Source organism: Armigeres subalbatus, chromosome 3 (assembly GCF_024139115.2).
Source record: "Armigeres subalbatus isolate Guangzhou_Male chromosome 3, GZ_Asu_2, whole genome shotgun sequence".
In the NCBI taxonomy this organism is placed as follows: Eukaryota; Metazoa; Arthropoda; class Insecta; order Diptera; family Culicidae; genus Armigeres; species Armigeres subalbatus.
Genome location: NC_085141.1, coordinates 193237172 through 193256265, shown reverse-complemented (window position 1 = coordinate 193256265; position 19094 = coordinate 193237172). Strand labels below are relative to the sequence as shown.

Sequence of the window (19094 nt, the reverse complement as noted above, 5' to 3'; positions counted from 1 at the left end):
TTTGATCAAACAAAGTGGTTATTCATTGAAATTATTTCTAAAGTAATTATTGCTTTTTGCATTGAAACTTTTCGTTTCGCCACTGAAACCATTGACACTTGTCTTCAGCGACTTCTTCCGCGATAGAGCATTTGCATATTTCATTCACTCATACATCTATATTGCTGTCAAAATGTGCATTTTACAACTAAATTTTCAGCCAAAAGCTCTATTTTTTGACACCGGTGCACTCACACAACTAATCGACATCATTTGTCAAAAAATCAGGAGTACCAACTTGACCACTATCTCCTTGTCGCCGAGTCTGGCGCTGAGTGCTCGGCGCGGAAACCCAAAGGTGGGTTTAAAATTTTGGGGCTAATGCGCAATAACTAAGGAAATTAATTAAACTTGAAAAAATCTAAATAATGACAAATTAACGAAGCGCATTGTTAAAATACTGATTATTTATCATGGTTTCACCATGAAAAATCCCTGGCATGCCTTCAAACATGCACAGAACACTCAAAGCCAGATATGAACTTTTATTGAACTGGCTGATAATAATTCTTTTATTTTTGTTGTTGACATGTAGATGTAATCCACGTATTGCAGGAAGAAAAGCATATTTTTTTCGAGTACAAACAAAAAACAAATAATCAACCTGAGAGTTGACAACTGTTTCATTATCGGCTTATTTGTAGTTGTATCATAGTCATGAAGTGGTTGTATCATGGTTATATAGTGGTTCTCAAAAACACCAAGTCTAGAGGAGGTTTTATGTTGCATGTTTTATGTGAGACTTGAAGTATATTATAAAACCGTTGGTTCTGAACTGGAACGCATATTAGGTTTTAATGATTGCAATAAAACTGGGCCAACTGGCTGTAACATGGTTTTATAGAAATCTACAGGAGGTTGTGGAAACTGCGAGGACTGCATGGAAGGTTTTAAGATTAGGTTTTGAAGAACACTATAAAACTCTGATACAACCATAATTGTTACTTGGGATGGTCTATCTTATCAAATGCGGCAGATAGGTCTCAGCTCGTTCAATCATGCCATCAGTGATAAACGATATTTTTTTTTAATTCTTATTTATTTAATAGGCTCATGCGCCATTAGGCATAACGGAGCCGAGTTTCTTTGAAATTTTTGTTTACAATTTCATATTAAGCAATTACAACATTTTATCACTTTTCCCAGAACAATTGTCGGAATGACCAATAGACTGGGCACACTGCTCCACGCAAACTTTCTTGTTTAAGTTTGCTATTCGCTTTGATAGCCGCCTTTTGTTTGTCGCTTCGATGAAATCAGATTCTGTTGTTGAGCTGGATGCTGATGCTTTATCGTCGTCATCGTCGTCGTTGGTATTGTCTGCTTGAGCAAGCGCGCCTCTGCTCGTTGTCGGGAGTCCATCACTCGGATCAGAGGAAGATAGTGCTTTACGATTGCTTTCTACCGGGGGGAAAACTGCGTCAGAGAATGGTTTTTCGCTTGTTGGTGAGGGGGCTGTTGATGGTGTTGCAGTTTCGATCCTATTCGATACGGTAATTTCCGAACATTTTTGTTGTAGATGTACTGGTCTAGAACATCGTCTACAAGTTTTCGGCTGATTCGGATGAGTCACCAAGCATACGTCTGTCCCGAATGTGATGAAGGACGGTATAGGCTGTTTGAGCCTCATTTGCAGCACTCGTACACCATTTGGAACGCCGGGGAAGTAGTGCTTCCAACGTTCACTTTGGATTGAAATCACATCACCAAACTGTCTCATAAATTCGCCGATAGACGCGTGTGGTGTGGAAGGAGGGAGATCGTGCACCCGGACGGTTACTGCCTCACTATCCACATACACGGGAATCTTGAAACGCTTCTCATTACAAATGAAAACTCGCTAATTTTTTTTCTACATAAAAATCAACACGAAAATTTTGTTTGACCTTTTTCAAAGTGTCATAAAATGGTGTGATTGAATTGAAAAAGTGAGTTCTAATGCGTATTCATACGGTAAATTTAGTCTATTTTGTGGTTCAATAACGATTGCCATCAAAATTCAGCTCGAAAACTAGGTGGATTTCAGTTGTTATTCTTCATTATTAGCCGGATTTTCAAGGGTGCCCACAACCGAACCACAAAACTAAAATTTCAAAAAATTCCAAATTTGCGAAATTGATAACAAAATGTTTCAAATCAAAGAAATCAAACCAGTAATGTAAGTACGTCTAGCTTTTCATTGTATACAAATGTAGACATAATACCAACTAGAACCAATGTTATGGAAAAAATCAAAAGGGTGCGCACAACCGAACCTCCTCCCCTACAGTTTCAAGTCAAAGGCATACGATTGTTTACGACATTTCAGACAAGTAACATTTACTTTTTAAAGGTCGTACATATACAGCAGAAACGATCCAAGATGACTACCCTGTGAAACGTCGGATCGGATTCTAAACGGTAAGGAAATCTGATCTCCGAATTGCATGGACATGGACACGAATAGGACATGGAGCCAACTGAGCCGACCGTTATTTATGCTTAATTTGTCAAAATTCGCTATGGCAATCTGGTTTTTCATTTTGTCAAATGCAGTAGAAAGCGTTGTATAGATTGCATCCACCTGACGGCCACTCTCTATTTGTCTTAGATCCTTATTACGGATTCCACATTCACTTTCACCTTTACTCCACCAAACGCTCACTTTCACATTTGTTGACCTAGTACCGTTCATTACAACACGTTGAAGCACGGTTAGTGGTCGTTCAACGTTTAGCATGTCATAGCATAGTATATTGGACTGCTCGTAGTTTATGCAGTCCTTTAAAAAAACAGAAAATACAAATGACTGTATCCAGCGATTCGGAAACAAGTAATTAATAATAAACAGTAATTAATAAGAGCATGCGTCCCCGCGCATCGTTTTTAAACAAGCAATGGGACATCGTCCAGGCCGCATCCCGTGGATAATTTAACTCCTTGCTTGCTGCTATTATAAAACGTTTATGATGACGAACTGCTACCATGGAACATTCCTAATGGTAATAACTACATCTTGCAGGTGGAGGTGTTGAATTGCGAACGGAACAAGTGAGCAATGTCGTTGGTGGTCTGGGATTCGCATAATCCTTTAGCCATCGTTGATGGCAATCCAGACTTCTGTTTTTTGTTAACATTCCGCCAAAAACTGTTGGGATTATTCTTAAGATTCTGTAAAATCTTTTATTGGTTTAGAAAAATCTGAAAAACTTTTTGTAACATTGACAGTCAGCTATTATACATTACCCTGTTAACACAATGATCCCAAAAATTGTGCGTAAAGCGACGGAAAATGTATGCCAACAAAAATAAGAAATAAAAACGTCGAAGATTATATTAAAGGCGTTCGAAGAAAATATGTACAATTATTCAACACAATGGAAATACCTACTTAGACTTATAATTTATTCCATATATCTGTGAAAATTAAACAATAATAAAATACAGTTTGTAGGGTACTAATAAATCTAAAACTGAGAACTTAAACATACACATATGTTTTTGGTACGTGCTTGCACACATTTTGTTTGATGTTATGTTTTTTTTATAATATTTACCATTATATTCTTTTTATATAGATTTATGTTGGCGTATTTCATATGCATTTGCAAAAACCAGTTGTTAGGTGTGGAGAAAAAAAAAGAAATAGCAATAAAAAATGATTTATCACTCCAAATACGTGTGTGTTATATTTCTCTTAAAACATCATCAAGAAATTATAGCGAATTAAACAATAATGCTGATCAATGAGCAGCTCGAAGTAGCTCCCGTCCTGATCATTCTTTTTTGTCAACAAACGGACATGAGAGGGAAAGAAATAACTTCGAGCTGCTCATTTGATAGCACTATTGTATCTACTTCCCAGAATTGATTGATTGGAAACGTTCTGACAACAAAATTTAGCATAACAATAAAGCCGATGCAAATATTTTTGAAAGCATATGTGCCCCCTTGGATTTTTTTCGGTCTTAATTGTCAATTTTAGGAGGATTTTTAAAACATTTTTCAACAAATCCGATAACTTGTTAATTTTATTCAATTAATTTTTTTTCCACCACTATTTTTTAGAAAATAAAGGGGGAAGAAAATTAAAAGCAAAAAAGCAAACACATCAGATTTTCTAAAAAATATTTCAAAAATGCATTTATCCATAGAACTACTAAATTAAAACGCAAAATTTCGAGGGGGAAGACTGCAAGCGAAAATAATATTTGTTCCGGCCTAAATGCTGTGATTCATTTAGAACAACTTATTCGAATCAATAAATCTAAGGACACTCACATGCAAACTCACAGTACCAACTTGTAAGAAAATTGGTGTTGGGTTGCGTGGGGTGCTATCAGATTTGTCAAAATGACGTTTGAAGCTTTGTCCACTCAAACAGATAAGTTGTTTTGATTTTTTTTGTTGAATTCTTATTACCAGAACAGTGACAAAAGCAGTTGAAAACAGTAACGGAATTCCTATTCGTGTTTGGCCAACCCCTGAACAGGTAGCTTAACCATGTTTCAAATGCATCGCGACGTAGAGAGTTGCAGCGAAAATGTGGCAAACGAAATTTTAAAAATCGCTGAAAAATACCTACCCTAAAGTGTTAAGCAGCAATATTGACAAGTAATAAAACAGAAGAAATATACCAAATACATTTTTAGCAGTCATTTTCTAAGTATATCACTCTCGGTATTCACTTGTTTCCATACACATTCTCATCCGAATAAGCAATGTAGAGAAAGTAGTCTTCCTCGTGGTGTTCCTGAAATGACACAACGGATATTTTCGTGTTATATTATGTGGAAAATAAAATTCTGTGAACTCTAGTGAAGAAAACACACCTGGTACAGCGAACCCATTGTTGCCGACGTTGGTGGAATTACATTGTTAACAAAGAAAAACAGGGCATCTTCTGGCCTTAGATGAATTCTCTTACGGATGAGGAAATAGAACTGACCAACGGTCAAGTCAGACGGGACGAGATACTTCTTCTTGTCCAAATCTCCAATACGGGCCTTGGGGGCCTTTTCGACAATAACCTGGAAAAGGAATACGGAATGAGCATCAAATATATGGATATTATGTTATAATAATGTTTTTTTAAGTAGTTAGCATGTAAAGTTGAATTCATTGTTTCCTGTAGCCGACATTCAATACCTAATAGCAGTCGATGTTGACAACGGGTGGTACTGATGTAATGTCCAAGTAACACTTTTGAATGGAGATGTTTGTTTCACAATAAATTATTTCAAGTACTAATGCAATAAATCAATATATTAATCTAAGAGCTTTCCTTATTTATGCAGTTGAGAATGGATGTCGTCGAGTTAATAGTATCCTATAAGTTTGTTGCAATCCTGTCTAAACTTTCATTAATCCAACAATGTTCACGAAATTTCTGTCCAGGGGCGATTCAAATATGACGTCCACTACTTAGACTCCCTCCCCATCTCTGTCACGCTTTTTTGTATGCCTAGTACATGTACTGTCACAAAATCTTAGCCCCCCTAAAATCTGTGACATCATTTTTGAACGACCCCCCAGTTGGCTGCAATTTCGATTGTTATGGTCAAGTTTTCTTCAATTTTCATGGTATCCAATATTCCTTGGGTGAATAAGTTATTAGTCTTATAGGGAATATTGCGGCCGGGAGTCGTAGTGTAAACCGAACAAATAATGGAAGCTCAGCACGAACATCGATATTTTCCAAGTAGTTAACATATAAAGTTGAATTCGTGTTTTCTTGCACCCGACATTCAATACATAATAGCAGTCGATGTTGACAACGGGAGGTACTGGTGCCCATCAAAAAACATCTAGTCAGTGAATCCTATTAATGTCAATCAAGCTGTTTACATTTTCTCTATATATATACCTATCTAGCTAGAATTAAGCGTAGCTACGACTAGTCATCAGCAGGGAACACATCAGAAAAGTATTGCAAAAAAGGGGAGATCTCACTTCATTATTACTGAGGAAAGAGGTCCACCTCACTGCAATACTATTCCAAGCTCCAAGCCACGATGCCGTAACGTAAGCACTTATGGGGGAGGGGAGGTTTGTCGTTTTCTTACGCACAATATAAATAAAAAATCATTAGTATGAAAAAAATCTTACCCGGGGGGGAGGGGGTGGCTTGAAAATCCCAGAAAAATTGCTTACGTAATTAGTGTACGACCCCTAATAAGAAAGAACGAAGAACTTGTCAGATTTTATGAAGAATTTTAAATACTAGTGGCATCCGATTGGTAAGATGACCCCATGGGTTAGAATGAAAGATGTTAAAATCAGGAGACACCTGTACTGCCGTTCTACGCATAATTGTCCCATGTACATAGGGAGTCCCAGCAAACATGGGACAAATATGCGTATGACGGCAGTGTATCTTTTGGAAAATATCAACAATAAATGTTACGGTTTATTTTATCTTGCATGTTAATGACAAATGTTTGAGTGGATTTGTGTATGTCCACTCTTGAATGTTCTGTGTTTGGGCCTGGAGATAGGCAATTTAATTTATACATAGAGGAATTCCCAGACACAGACATGATATTGCTGGTGCCACATGGCACAAATTAATTGAGGGTGCCCAAATAGAATAAGAATCCTATACAAAGGCTCAGCTATGAATACAGCAAACTAATTGCTGTAGACAAAATGCGCAATACGCAATAAAAATATATTTGCGGGATTTGACTGATGAACAAAAATCTTATAAGGAAACCTCGTCATATCTCGCAATGGGCAACACATTGGACGTTTCTCTCAGGGCACAGAGAGAAGGTCAGTTATTTTAATTCGTTAATTGTTGTTTGAATTGTTTATTTTGTATGTTTGTAAAATTTTTATTGTAATATGGCTCCCCGACGAAAACGTTGTAACTCAGGTGTTGAGGACAAGATTCTTCACTTACCTAGATGTAAGTTAAGTAATTTTAAGCTCTGTCACCTTGAATGGTGTTTTTTCCTGTTTTCTGGCATCTGTAAGTGATGCGTCAGAAAGTATGTTTTGGTTACCGTCTTTTGTTATCGCTACCGTTACCGTTATGTTATCTTTTCTGTAACCTAAAGCAATGCTCGAAGTTCCATCGTTGTATGGAGTATTTGTTTGAGATTGCGTCCTCCTCAACACCTTTCCTCCAATCAAATTGACGAAATTTTTGTGGATGCTTCTAGACCATCCACAAAAATTTCGTTCCCGTTGGTTGAAGGCTGTGTTACGGTTTATTTTATCTTACCTGTAAGTGACAAATGTCTGATTGGAATTGTGTATGTTCCGTTCCTGCATGTTATGTGTTTGGGCCTGAAGATAGGCAATTAAAATTATAAGTAGAGAGATTCCCAGACACAGACTTTATACTACTGGTGCCACATGGCACAAATTAATTGAAGGTGCCCAAATAGGATTAGAATCCTACACAAAAGGCTCAGCTATGAATACGGCAAACTATTTGCTGTAGACAAAAAGCGCGATGCGCAATAAAAATATATCTGCGGGATTTGGCTGATGGACCAAAATCTCATATGAAACCTCGTCATTTCCCGTAGTGGGCACCACCTAGCCGTCTCTCTCAGGGCACCAGGAGAGAACGCGCATTATTTTAATGTGTTATTTGTTACATGTTGATAGTTAATCTTTATGTTGTTATAAAATAATTGTAACGTGGGGCTTGTTACACTGCCATATTACAATAAAAAGTTATTTTACAAACATAGAAAATAAACAAATAACACATTTAACAAATAAAATGATTGACCATCTCTCTGTGCCCCGAGAGAAACGTCCAATGTGTTACCCATTGCGAGATGTGACGAGGTTTCCTTAAAAGATTTTTGTCCATCAGTCAAATCCCGCAAATGTGTTTGAAAATGTGTTAAGCATTTTTGTCTACAACAGCCAAGTAGTTGTATACATAGCTCTATTTTGTCTAGGATTCAGATCCTATTTGGGCACCTTCAATTAATTTGTGCCATGTGGCACCAGTAATATAAAGTCTGTGTCTGGGAATCTTTCTACTTATAATTTTAATTGCCTATCTTCAGGCCCAAACACATAACATGCAAGAACGGAACATACACAATTCCAATCAGACATTTGTCACTTACAGGTAAGATAAAATAAACCGTAACATAAATTTAGTCTGTCGTAATCAAGTCTGAAGAAAAAAAAGATTTTAAACTAGACACCCACTTTGCTACTGCTACAAGACCATAAGTAAAACGGAATGTATGACCGTGTAATTGAGAAAAATCTTTGCTGAGATTCCTAGCTGCATATGTAAAAAATAGTCGGTTATGCGAACTTCAAAAAGAACAGTAATCCCGATAAATGTGACTTAACAAACTTTTTGACCCTTCCTTTGGAAGTGTATATAATTTCACTTTGTATGCGTTACGCAGGTGTGTTACGTATTAATCTATCAAGAAATTTCGTGAATAATTAAATAAAATGTATGGTATTTTAAACAAATTCACTTTGACATTGAAAATATAATTATGACAAATGATATGGTATGGAAATATGCATATTTTTCTGATTTGTTTCAAAGAAACAAATGATTTTAATTGAGGAACATATAGAAGCATGTACGAAAAAATCTTCTCAGAAAAGCAAAAACGTAAAAATTGAAAGGGATTTCAAAAATTTCTTCAGTGGAAGCTAGATAGCAAATGTGAGCATGTTTTGATCACTTGTATGCATGTATGTGTGCGTATGTGTGCAAATTCTGAAATTTACTACCATACAAATCTCGCTCATTTTTAAGGTATTGGACAAGTTTAGTTTTACCAAATTAGGCATCCATAAGGCGAAATATATGTTATTATTGAACGCTATTGAGTTTCGCTCAGATCAATGACTGATTTAGTTAGTTCTGGATTAATTAATATCGAGGTCTCTGGAAATTACAAGTACAATATATGCAACCAGCGTTTCGATAGTTACTAACCATGTCACAATAGCTATTCAATCCGACGAGCGCCTTATAGATAGGCAGCATGAAGTACAGTACGTTATCATTCGTTGAGTTGTCACTCAACCCATGACATACGCCTTTGGGTAGGCAATTATTTTGTCACTTTCAAGGTAAATCGCCGTGGGAAGCTGAGTATTTTTAACTCGTTTTAAATACTGTAGTCTGGAAAAAATTTCCTTATATCTAAGGAAGGGTCAAAATCTCACTGTAGGTGAATTAATCTGGGTTTTTTACTGGATAAAAACATACTACGGGGCAAAATAGGCATCCCTACAGGTTTTCTAACTGAAATGTATTAGCGCACCAATATTAACAAAAAATAATACTTGTCATAAGACGAGTTAGTTTGTACAATCCCATTTCATTTCAGAAGAAGAATTAAATGGGATTGTACAAACTCGTCTTATGACAAGTGAAGACATTCCACTAAAAAGCTCAAAATAATTTTCTTAAAAAAATAATAGCTTTTAATGCGCATTGGCTATATTAAAATAATAAAACGGTTTTAGGGGATCGATAAGTTATTATTTTCCATTGATACACACTTGAATTATTTTACCGACCTCAGCTAAATTTTCGCTGAAATTACAACAGCCGAGATCTCGATATTGTTTTACCGGAACTCCGTTATTCTTTTACCGAAATCTCGTCATAACTTTACCGAAATTCGGCCAAAAAGTGATATATCGCATACCCTTATCACGGTTTGGCGAAACCGTCGAAAACAGCTTAGTCAGATTTACTTAACTGGAGCGCGGTGGATTGACATGTTCAAACGTGCTCACATATTGGACAGTGTACGATATAGCGGTACATAGCCGCGATCGTCATTGATGATGATGCATTGGCGCATATGTATAGGACACTAAGGAAAGAATTTGTTTGGGTGAGGAGCGCGGAATAATAACTTAGCCAAAATGATAGAGACAATAAGAGTCTTCATTGAATCTACATACACGTATACAGGTGTATTGATATAAAGGGGTTTGTTGCCCAGTATGAAAAACAGAGCGAACATGATTTTGTTCTTACCAATATAAACTTGAAAGGAAATATTGATATTGGGGTCTGAGTGGTTCGGAAAAGGAAGAGCCGACCCGAAGGGGTAATGATTCTTTTGGGAAAGGGGAATTTAATTCAAAGCCCAGTTGAAAGAAAGAAAAAAATATTGATTGATTGATTTTTAAGAGTATACTTAAAATCAAAGAGTAATACAAGCGGTAGCTGTTAATAGCTCGGCGGTATGGTGCGCTGTTTTACAAAGAACCCATGCTGGGTTGGAATACTGATTTTTTAGTGAAGATTTTCACAACTCCGTTGGTTTAGTAGTATCATGCATTATGAAACATTTGGGACTTGTTGAACATTACTCTGTGAGACAGCAATGTTCAAGTTTAGTTGTAAAGAAAGGGGCAGGACTTAGAGATACTCATTTTATACAAAAAAATATATGAATTAATACATTAGTAAATTGAAGTAGCCACTTGAATGTGTGCTTGAAATAAGAGAGTTTAAGAGAGTGGAAAGAGAACAGATTTTTTCCAAGAGAATTTTAAAGGGAACATCCAAAAAAGGGGGCAAAGTTTCGTAAAGTATGGAAGTCCAATATTAAGGCTGAATTAGCTAATTTATGACAAGAATTTAAATAACTATTGTATAAAATTTGGAAAAAAAGAAATTGTTTCGGAATTTATGGATTTTTTAAATAAGCTGATTAAGCATTTCGTGCAAAAGAACTTTAGGGAGCATCCATAAAGAATGCAAAGTTGAGTAATGAATGGATGCTAAAAAAATTGAGGATATTTACGAAGTTGAAATTAAAACCACATAGTCTGAACAGATAAATGTGGGATGAGGAAAATGGTTACGTTATTTAAGGATTCTCGGAACTTTCGTGGAGTCCAGTCTAATGCAATTCATGAAATCATTATGAAATTCAGAACTCGGATTGACTATAAATACCGTGTGCTTTTCCCAGCTCGGGGTCAGTCCCAAATATTCAGCAGCACCTTTATTGGAATTCGGCGCTTTCTAGGTTTCCCTAGCCGGCCTACCGAACACTCCAATTGAATCAGGGTTGTCCCTTAGACACCTCGACACTCGTGACTAGTGCACGAATCGAGATCTAAGTTTAAATTAATTAACTCTTTGAAAAAAACATAAGTGAACAGTTAAATAGTCCGTCGCGGTAAAATCGAAAATCGGTGTTAGAGTCTCAGAATAAGTATCGATAAATAAAAAGTGTTAGTATCTCTGGGAAAGACATTGTCATACGGAAAATAGTGCAAAAGTTTGTAAAAACGAAAATATTCGAGTTTATAATTATACGAAAGTGTTAATTGTAATGAGTGTAATGAATAAGTGCTAAAATGTAAAAAAAGTTTATAAATGTACAAACAAGTGATACGTAAATAATAAAGTTTTATTCTAACCGTAATTGAGTGTTTGAACTAAAAACCCGAAAAACCAGTGCCGCGCCGTCGGCTTAGAACACTTCATATATCGTGGTAGAAGCGTCTTAATATTCCGCTCGGAACATTTCCACTCCATTACAAAAGTAATTTTCATTACACATTACATCCCCACACTGGGACAGAGCCGCCTCGCAGCTTTAACAGCACTTCCACAGTTATTAACTGCGAGGTTTCTAAGCCAAGTTACCATTTTTGCATTCGTATATCATGAGGCTAACACGATAATACTTTTATGCCCAGGGAAGTCGAGACAATTTCCAATCCGAAAATTGCCTAGACCGGCACCGGGAATCGAACCCTGCCACCCTCAGCATGGTCTTGCTTTGTAGCCGCGCGTCTTACCGCACTATTGGAGAGACTACTATTGGACCAAATTCTGGGACATTTGCTAGGTAGTAGGTATATCTTTTTACTGTTTTCGTGATTAATCAATTCTTCTCGGTTCCTCAAATTTCGAATTGTTTTCTTTTTGTTTTTCATTTTCTTGTGACAGCTATCAGTTGAATATAAATAAACGAAAACCCTTTTTTTATTTTGCAGATCTTATTTCCTTGACTTTACTGAAACAAATATTGTAAATTGTTTCCGTAATCGATTCAATGAACTATAAAAATATTTTCAATTTACTTTTGAATTAATGGGATTCATTGCTTTCTAACACCTTGGATAGACTGTGATTTCTGTACATACTATGATACCCCTTTTTTCCCCAAGCGTTTTGACAGTTGGCACTGTTCGTATCACACTGGAATCACACTGTGTGTCCTTGGTATAAAATATGGAGAAAAACTGAAGAAGAACTTCAGGAAATTCGTAATCAATTAGCATGTTTCTCTTTGTAATTTTCATGCTCTAGTTACCTAAGTCTGCATTCAACATAAGACTTCGCAGCGAAAAACAAGTCTAGATACAATGAAGATTCATCTGCATGTAAACTTGTGTTCAGTAGGTAGCCACCGAGACCGAACAAAACAAAGCTCCTTCACCTTGAGTCGATCTACAAGTCGCTAGCCGAAGCTAAACAGCTTACTTATCTCTTCGGGTTTGAACGAACGATGATAGGTGAATCGATTAAGATATTTACGAAGCGCGAAAATGGCGACTTACTATTAACAAAACAAAGAACCAAATCACACAGCGAATCAACATAGTTCAGAAAATATAAGCTATGTAGGTATGTAAACTGTCGTCAGCTGATGAGCTGATTGAATGTCTTTTGTTTACGATCCATTCTGAAGATTAGTTTTCTATTTTACAATATAATGATGTCAATAAAATTGATGTAGAGCAAGTTACCTATATAGCAATGGATACCAATTTGATAGTGAATAATCTCCGCATAACTTTTTTTTCATAAGCATGCGATGCCTAACACTAAAAAACAAAGGAACCGTCGTATCTAGTGACGTAATGACCTTGAACACAATTTGAACAAAATTTCCTGAAAACATTTTCAAATTGGCAAACTGAGAAAAAAAAATCATCAAACAGGTTCAGTATAGAACGCATAACAACCCATGTGAAAGAATTATTTCGAATTCGCCTTGAAAAATACTGTCCGACATCTTGATTTCACCAATAGTCATGAATCATTCTTTTTTTTTTCAACAATTTATTGAGCTTGAGTAAAGTAGCCGTTTTTTGGAAAGGTTTGTTTGCTACTTACGGGTACTCGTTCTGGATATTTGCGTCGAATTTTGTCACCCTCAGCCTTTCGCTTCTCGAACGGGTGTTCTTCCTTGTATTGAAATTTCATTATGGATTTATTTTGTTCACTCTTATCTAAATTATCAGATTTCCCACTAAACAGCGATGTGTTCTCGTCAATGTTTTCACTGAAACTGCGCTTTGAGCGAAACGAAACTGCGTCGTTCGTTGTTGTTTTGTTTATGTCAAAAGTCACGCGAAGCTTTTGTACTACCAAAGCTGCATTTAGTACACTGAAAACCAAAACTACAAAAAATGGGTTGTTTTCACTCAAAATCGTAGTTTGGGTCAATATCCCAAATTTGATAAAATTACTTTCACTGTTTACAAGACAAAATTTTCAAAACGACTTATCTGCTTTTGTAAACAAAGATTCAAACGACGATTCGACGAATCTGATAGCTCTCCCACGCAAACCAACACCATCAACAGGTAGGGGAAGGGTTCCGCTTAGAACGTTTTCTTAGAACTTAGAACGTTTTCTATACCGAAGTTGGGGTTTTCTGCAGATACCGGTAAAAAACCCACTTCGGAAGTAGTGCGCTGGATTTGCTTAAAGATGCGCTAAACAACGCATTAATTAGTTTGACAGATGAAACTTCAGAAGAAAGTTCGGTTCGGAAGTCCCGACTTCCGAATTCTAAGTTAGTGCTACACCGACCTACAGTGACTATAATAACAGTGTCGTCAAGTGTCAGAATTGGAACAGAATCGTCTGTCAGTTCCATACAAATGCGCGTTCCAAACGAGCAGGAGACCTGTCAAACGTGGCACATGACGTTACTCTTCTTATAGGACTCTACACCGACCATATTTCCTCGAGCCTTAAGATTTTGCCAAAGCAGGCGCTTGAAGACATGTACGAAGAGCCCCGCACATAGGATACGTCGGGCCCAGACCGAAGCAAGATGTGTCGTCGCTGCGGCGAGGAGGGACACAAGGCGCAGGAATGCGACAAGGCACCTAGGTGCCTTCCCAAGCAACCAGAAGTTCGGATAAGAAGGGCTATTTTGGCTTAATCAGCTTTCATTTTAAGTAATTCTTTGTATGGTGGGAGCGTAAAAGTGAACTTTAAAGTTTCGTTAAGGATGCTTGGAACTTGATGTGAACCATAGTGAACCAATTAGTTCGGTTAAGAGTAAATTTAAGTAAAATCTGAACTTCTGGTTGCTTGGGTTATCTGCGCCAGTAAGAAGCAGGCCCGGAACCATGCTATGGGCGGGCCTGCGTGTCCCTTCGGAGAAGCCAATCGGAAAAAGCCGTGCAAGTAACACAGCTGAATCTGAATCACTGTGCACCTGCTGTCCTATCACGTCCTATCACGCGCGTGCGACGCTACTATGCCGAGGAAAGCCCTACCAAGAAATGGGAGACGCAGCCCTACGATCAGCCTGCCTCAAGGCTAGACGTAGGACGCAACGAGCCCGCACCGAGGAGGAAAGAGCGGTCCGCCGGGAAGTGTTTCAAGCTGCGAGACTGGCCCTTAACAAGGCCATCAAGAGCAGCAAGAGAGCGTGCTTCGACAACCTGTGCGAGGGTGCCAATGCGAATCCGTGGGGTGACGCCTATAGGATCGTGATGGCCAAGACCAAAGGGGGCTCTTCACCCCCCGAACGGTCACCGGACCAGTTGTTGAGGATTATCGAAGTACTCTTCCCGTCCCAAGCCACAAGTCCCTGGCCTCCTCCTGCGCTGCAAGGCGCTGGGAGTGTGGCCGAAATGGTGGCTCCGGTGACGAACGAAGAGTTACTCGCAGTGGCTAACACCCTTGCGATGAACAAAGCTCCAGGCCCCGATGGAGTTCCAAACAGTGCACTCAAGGCAGCGGTCATAGCGAACCCGAACATGTTCAGGCTAGCTATGCAGAGATGCCTGGATGAGTGTTGTTTCCCTGAGAGATGGAAAAGGCAGAAGTTGGTACTGCTGCCGAAGGCCGGGAAGCCTCCGGGTGACCCATCGGCGTACAGACCAATTTGCCTGATCGACACGACGGGTAAACTGCTCGAGAGGATCATCCTCAACAGGCTCACCCCGTACGCAGAGGGTACGGATAGCCTGTCGAGTAACCAGTTTGGTTTTCGGAAGGGTAAGTCCACGGTGGACGCTATCAATTCAGTCCTCAAGACTACAGAGGTAGCGATCCAACGGAAAAGGCGAGGAATTCGATACTGTGCGTTGGTGACACTGGACGTGAAGAACGCATTCAACAGCGCAAGCTGGGATGCCATCGCGCTCTCGTTACACCGGCTTAGCCTGCCGGTGGGACTGTACCGGATCTTGGAAAGCTACTTCCAGAACCGTGTGCTGCTATACGAGACCGATGCCGGTCAGAAAAGTGTTCCTATTACCGCAGGAGTCCCGCAAGGGTCAATCCTGGGCCCGGTACTATGGAATCTGATGTATGACGGGGTTCTGAAGCTAAAGTTCCCTCCTGGTGTGAAGATCGTCGGCTTTGCTGACGATGTAACCTTAGAGGTGTACGGGGAGTCAATCCCCGAAGTAGAGCTAACCGCAGAACACGCGATCAGCACTGTGGCGGACTGGATGAGTGCGAGAGACCTTGAGCTCGCTCAACATAAGACGGAGGTGGTTATCGTCAGCAACCGTAAGTCGGCACAACATGCAGTTGTACACGTGGGAGACGTCGCGATCACTTCAAAGCGGAGTCTGAAGATTCTTGGGGTCATCATAGACGACAAGCTTACCTTCGGTAGCCATGTCGAATATGCGTGCAAGAAGGCTTCGACTGCTGTAGCGGCATTATCGAGGATGATGTCCAACAGCTCCAAGGTGTGCGCCAGTAGACGTAGGCTACTGGCAGGCGTTGCCGCATCTATTCTTAGGTATGGCGGCCCGTCCTGGGCAAAAGCACTGGGGGTAACCAGTTACCTACAGAAACTGGAGAGCACCTACCGCTTGATGTGTCTCAGGGTGATATCGGCCTACCGCACGGTATCGCGCGACGCATCCTGCGTGATAGCGAGTATGATGTCAGTCGGGCTGGTCATCCGGGAGGACGAGAAGTGTTTTGACCTACGTGGCACCAGAGGAGCCCGCGAGCGTACCAGGGTGACTTCGGTTGCCAGATGGCAGCGCGAGTGGGATAACTCCTCGAAAGGTAGGTGGACCCACCGGCTGATTCCCAACATATCAAGCTGGGTGGGGAGACCCCATGGGGAGGTTCACTTCCATCTGACACAATTCCTGTCAGGCCATGGCTGTTTCCGACAGTACCACCACAGGTTTGGGCACGCGGAAGTCCCCGTCTGCCCTGACTGCCCAGGTGTTGACGAAACTGCAGAGCACATACTGTTCGTATGTCCTCGTTTCGACGTCGAAAGAAGAGCAATGTTAGACGTTTGCGGCCGGGACACAACTCCGGATAATCTTATCCAAAGGATGTGTCAAGCGGTGGAGAAGTGGAACGCAGTCTCGACTGCAACCACTCAGATTGCCTGCAGCTTGCAGAGAATCTGGCGCGCCGAGCAACAATCGACAAGCATGACTAACTTGGGATTGGTTAGTTAGAGCGAAAGCAACAATCAATATGAAACTGGTGATTTTTTGGTGGTTCCTGTTTCGTAAGCTATGAACGATCTTCGGTACCCAGTAAATGAAAGCGTCGCTTCAGTACGTAATCTATTGATGCCCCTTTAGAACATATTTTAGCACTGCTGCCATAGCAACATTTTCGTAGTTTGTTTTTTCTTCAAACAAAAACAAACTACAAAAATGAAAGCCACTTCGGAAATTATTGTGACCATTTTCGGTGTAATGCGCCGGTGCGCTTTCCTCCTAATTTTAATAAAAACTCAAAACACGTTGAAAGATGTTGAGCTTATCATGCGGTTAGATAAAAAGGTCAGTTATTATTTATATTCTACAAGCAAATGAACATCGCAAAGGTGTTATAAAGTATAAATGATATAGCATGAATACCATCATTGAAAGCATAACGAATTGTTTTCAGATTCGAACACATTTTGAAGCCAAACCTATAACCTATGAACAATCATTCAGGTGAAAATTTGGCACCTATTTCAAATCCCGATTATAATGCACAATGCTACTGAAACATTGAATAACGGTCAGCCCAAGGTGTTATGCGGACAGGTCTAGAAGCGTGCATCTCATTAGAGGTCGGTGGCCGTGGAGGATTCCTTGCTGAAAGGGAAAGATGCAACAAGCATGAAACGTTCGTGATGTGCACACAAGGTCCTGCTGCTTAAGCGCCACTCTCGGGTTAGAGAGACTGCTGACACTTTCTGCAGGTTCGACTAAGATCTTGTCTTCGGGCGAGTTTTAAATTATGGCTCAAACACTTCGTCTTCTTGGACGTACCGAAAATAAAGCAAACTGAACTAAAAAATGAAATAAAGGACCTCCGAGTTAGCTATTAATTTAAACTCAATTCAACGAAACGTTTTATTTTGCTAGCATTGCAAATTGATTGGAGCAGTAGGTGTCGGTACTGGAAGCTTGGCGGCTGATGGGTCTTTGCTCGCTATAAGCCAATTTAGAGAGAAAAATAGACTGAGTACAGGCTGGCAGCTTACTTGGCTGGTATCAAGGTGCGTCGGCACCGCGTAGTATGAGAGGGTGTGATACCTTGACGTCACTCACTAACAAGAGTACTATACGGTCCGAGCGGGCGTAGGTGAGCACCGTAGAAGCTGGGATGGCGGTCGAATTCACAAACCTTTGGCTTTCACGAAAATCAACCGGCAAGGGGTTTAGCACAGTGATGAGATGCCGAAAATCCGTGTCGATCCTTCAAATCAGCCGCCTGAGGGTTTCAGAACATTAGAAGAAAAAAAACCTTCGTTGAAGGAAAAGCTATCCCAAGACGAAAAAAAGTGGGCTGTCGACGAATTTATTTATATTGGCTTACCTAGGCTTTTTTTACCAAATCATGCGCCAATTTTTAATCGTAATGGCTTCACTATCTTTAAAACTTTCAGCGATTGGGTATACAGCGAGCACTAAGGCACTATAGAACTTCAAGCATAAATATCGATCCTCAACATCTATTCCATCTACCCGGTTTGGCTTCACTCAAGTGATTGCTAGCTTTCTCATATAAATGTCTCATTTAGAACGAGCAAACAATTTTATCGGAAACAGTGGATTTAGAAAGGCAATCGGCAATACACACAAATGATACCAATATCACCCGATCATCCATTGCCACGTATCCCGATCGCAGTTTCCCTTTGGCTATTATTTGTAGCACGGGCCGTAAATTCCAATAGCGAACGCGCGTGATTCATATCACCATACGACACCCATGCTCCGCATTCGATTTGCGATAGATATGGATACGGAGAGAAGATTATGTGGTGCCACAAATTAACGCGAACATAGCAGAGTATTTTTTTCTTGAGAGAGGCGACCACCACATGCTGTCAGTCGGATTCCTTCGGAAAGCCTTGGAACTCGTGAGGTATCACATAGAACAAGGCATAAAACATATTGATCTTATCGTTTCAAGCAGAATAGATTGAAGTGGCGTAATGTGCTTCACATTTCAAGTTTGGAAAATATTATTAAAACTAATTCCAACGTTATAACATATTACACTTCAAAACTCCATCATAGCTTTTGAAAGCTTGAAAATGACTAAATACAAGATTTCTGTTTTGTTTTTGACATTTTGAAAAGAAACTTTATTATCATATATTCATCACCAGGAACATTACTGAACATACTGGAATAACGGTTCCAGAGTATTAAAATACATATCAGTATTTCGAGAGTATTCTATTCTTTTCTATAAGTTTTAAACGTTGCAGACCGGGCTTGTCAGTTACCCGGAATATGATCAGACAAACCAAGTGTAAATTTCCAAAGGAATCTATTTTAGGAAATTTTATCAAATTCCCAAGCAAAATTCTTCTAAGTTTCTACTTGAAATATTCCTGAATTTTCAA

General features: G+C 39.4%; 1 protein-coding gene and 1 long non-coding RNA gene across 2 annotated transcripts; one reads left to right on the top strand and one right to left on the bottom strand.

Moving 5' to 3' along the window:
• Positions 1-1162: 1162 nt before the first annotated feature.
• LOC134223392 (uncharacterized) lies at positions 1163-3664 on the top strand. The gene is made up of 2 exons (XR_009982558.1): positions 1163-1485; positions 1559-3664. It is a non-coding gene; the product is annotated as an uncharacterized LOC134223392 (long non-coding RNA).
• Positions 3403-13311, bottom strand: LOC134223391 (gamma-aminobutyric acid receptor-associated protein). The gene is made up of 3 exons (XM_062702534.1): positions 13124-13311; positions 4851-5048; positions 3403-4771 (listed from the first exon to the last, which is right to left on the bottom strand). Exons 1-3 carry the CDS (start codon positions 13211-13213, stop codon positions 4703-4705), a joined length of 357 nt encoding a protein of 118 aa, XP_062558518.1. The 5' UTR covers positions 13214-13311; the 3' UTR covers positions 3403-4702.
• Between the last annotated feature and the right edge of the window lie 5783 nt (positions 13312-19094).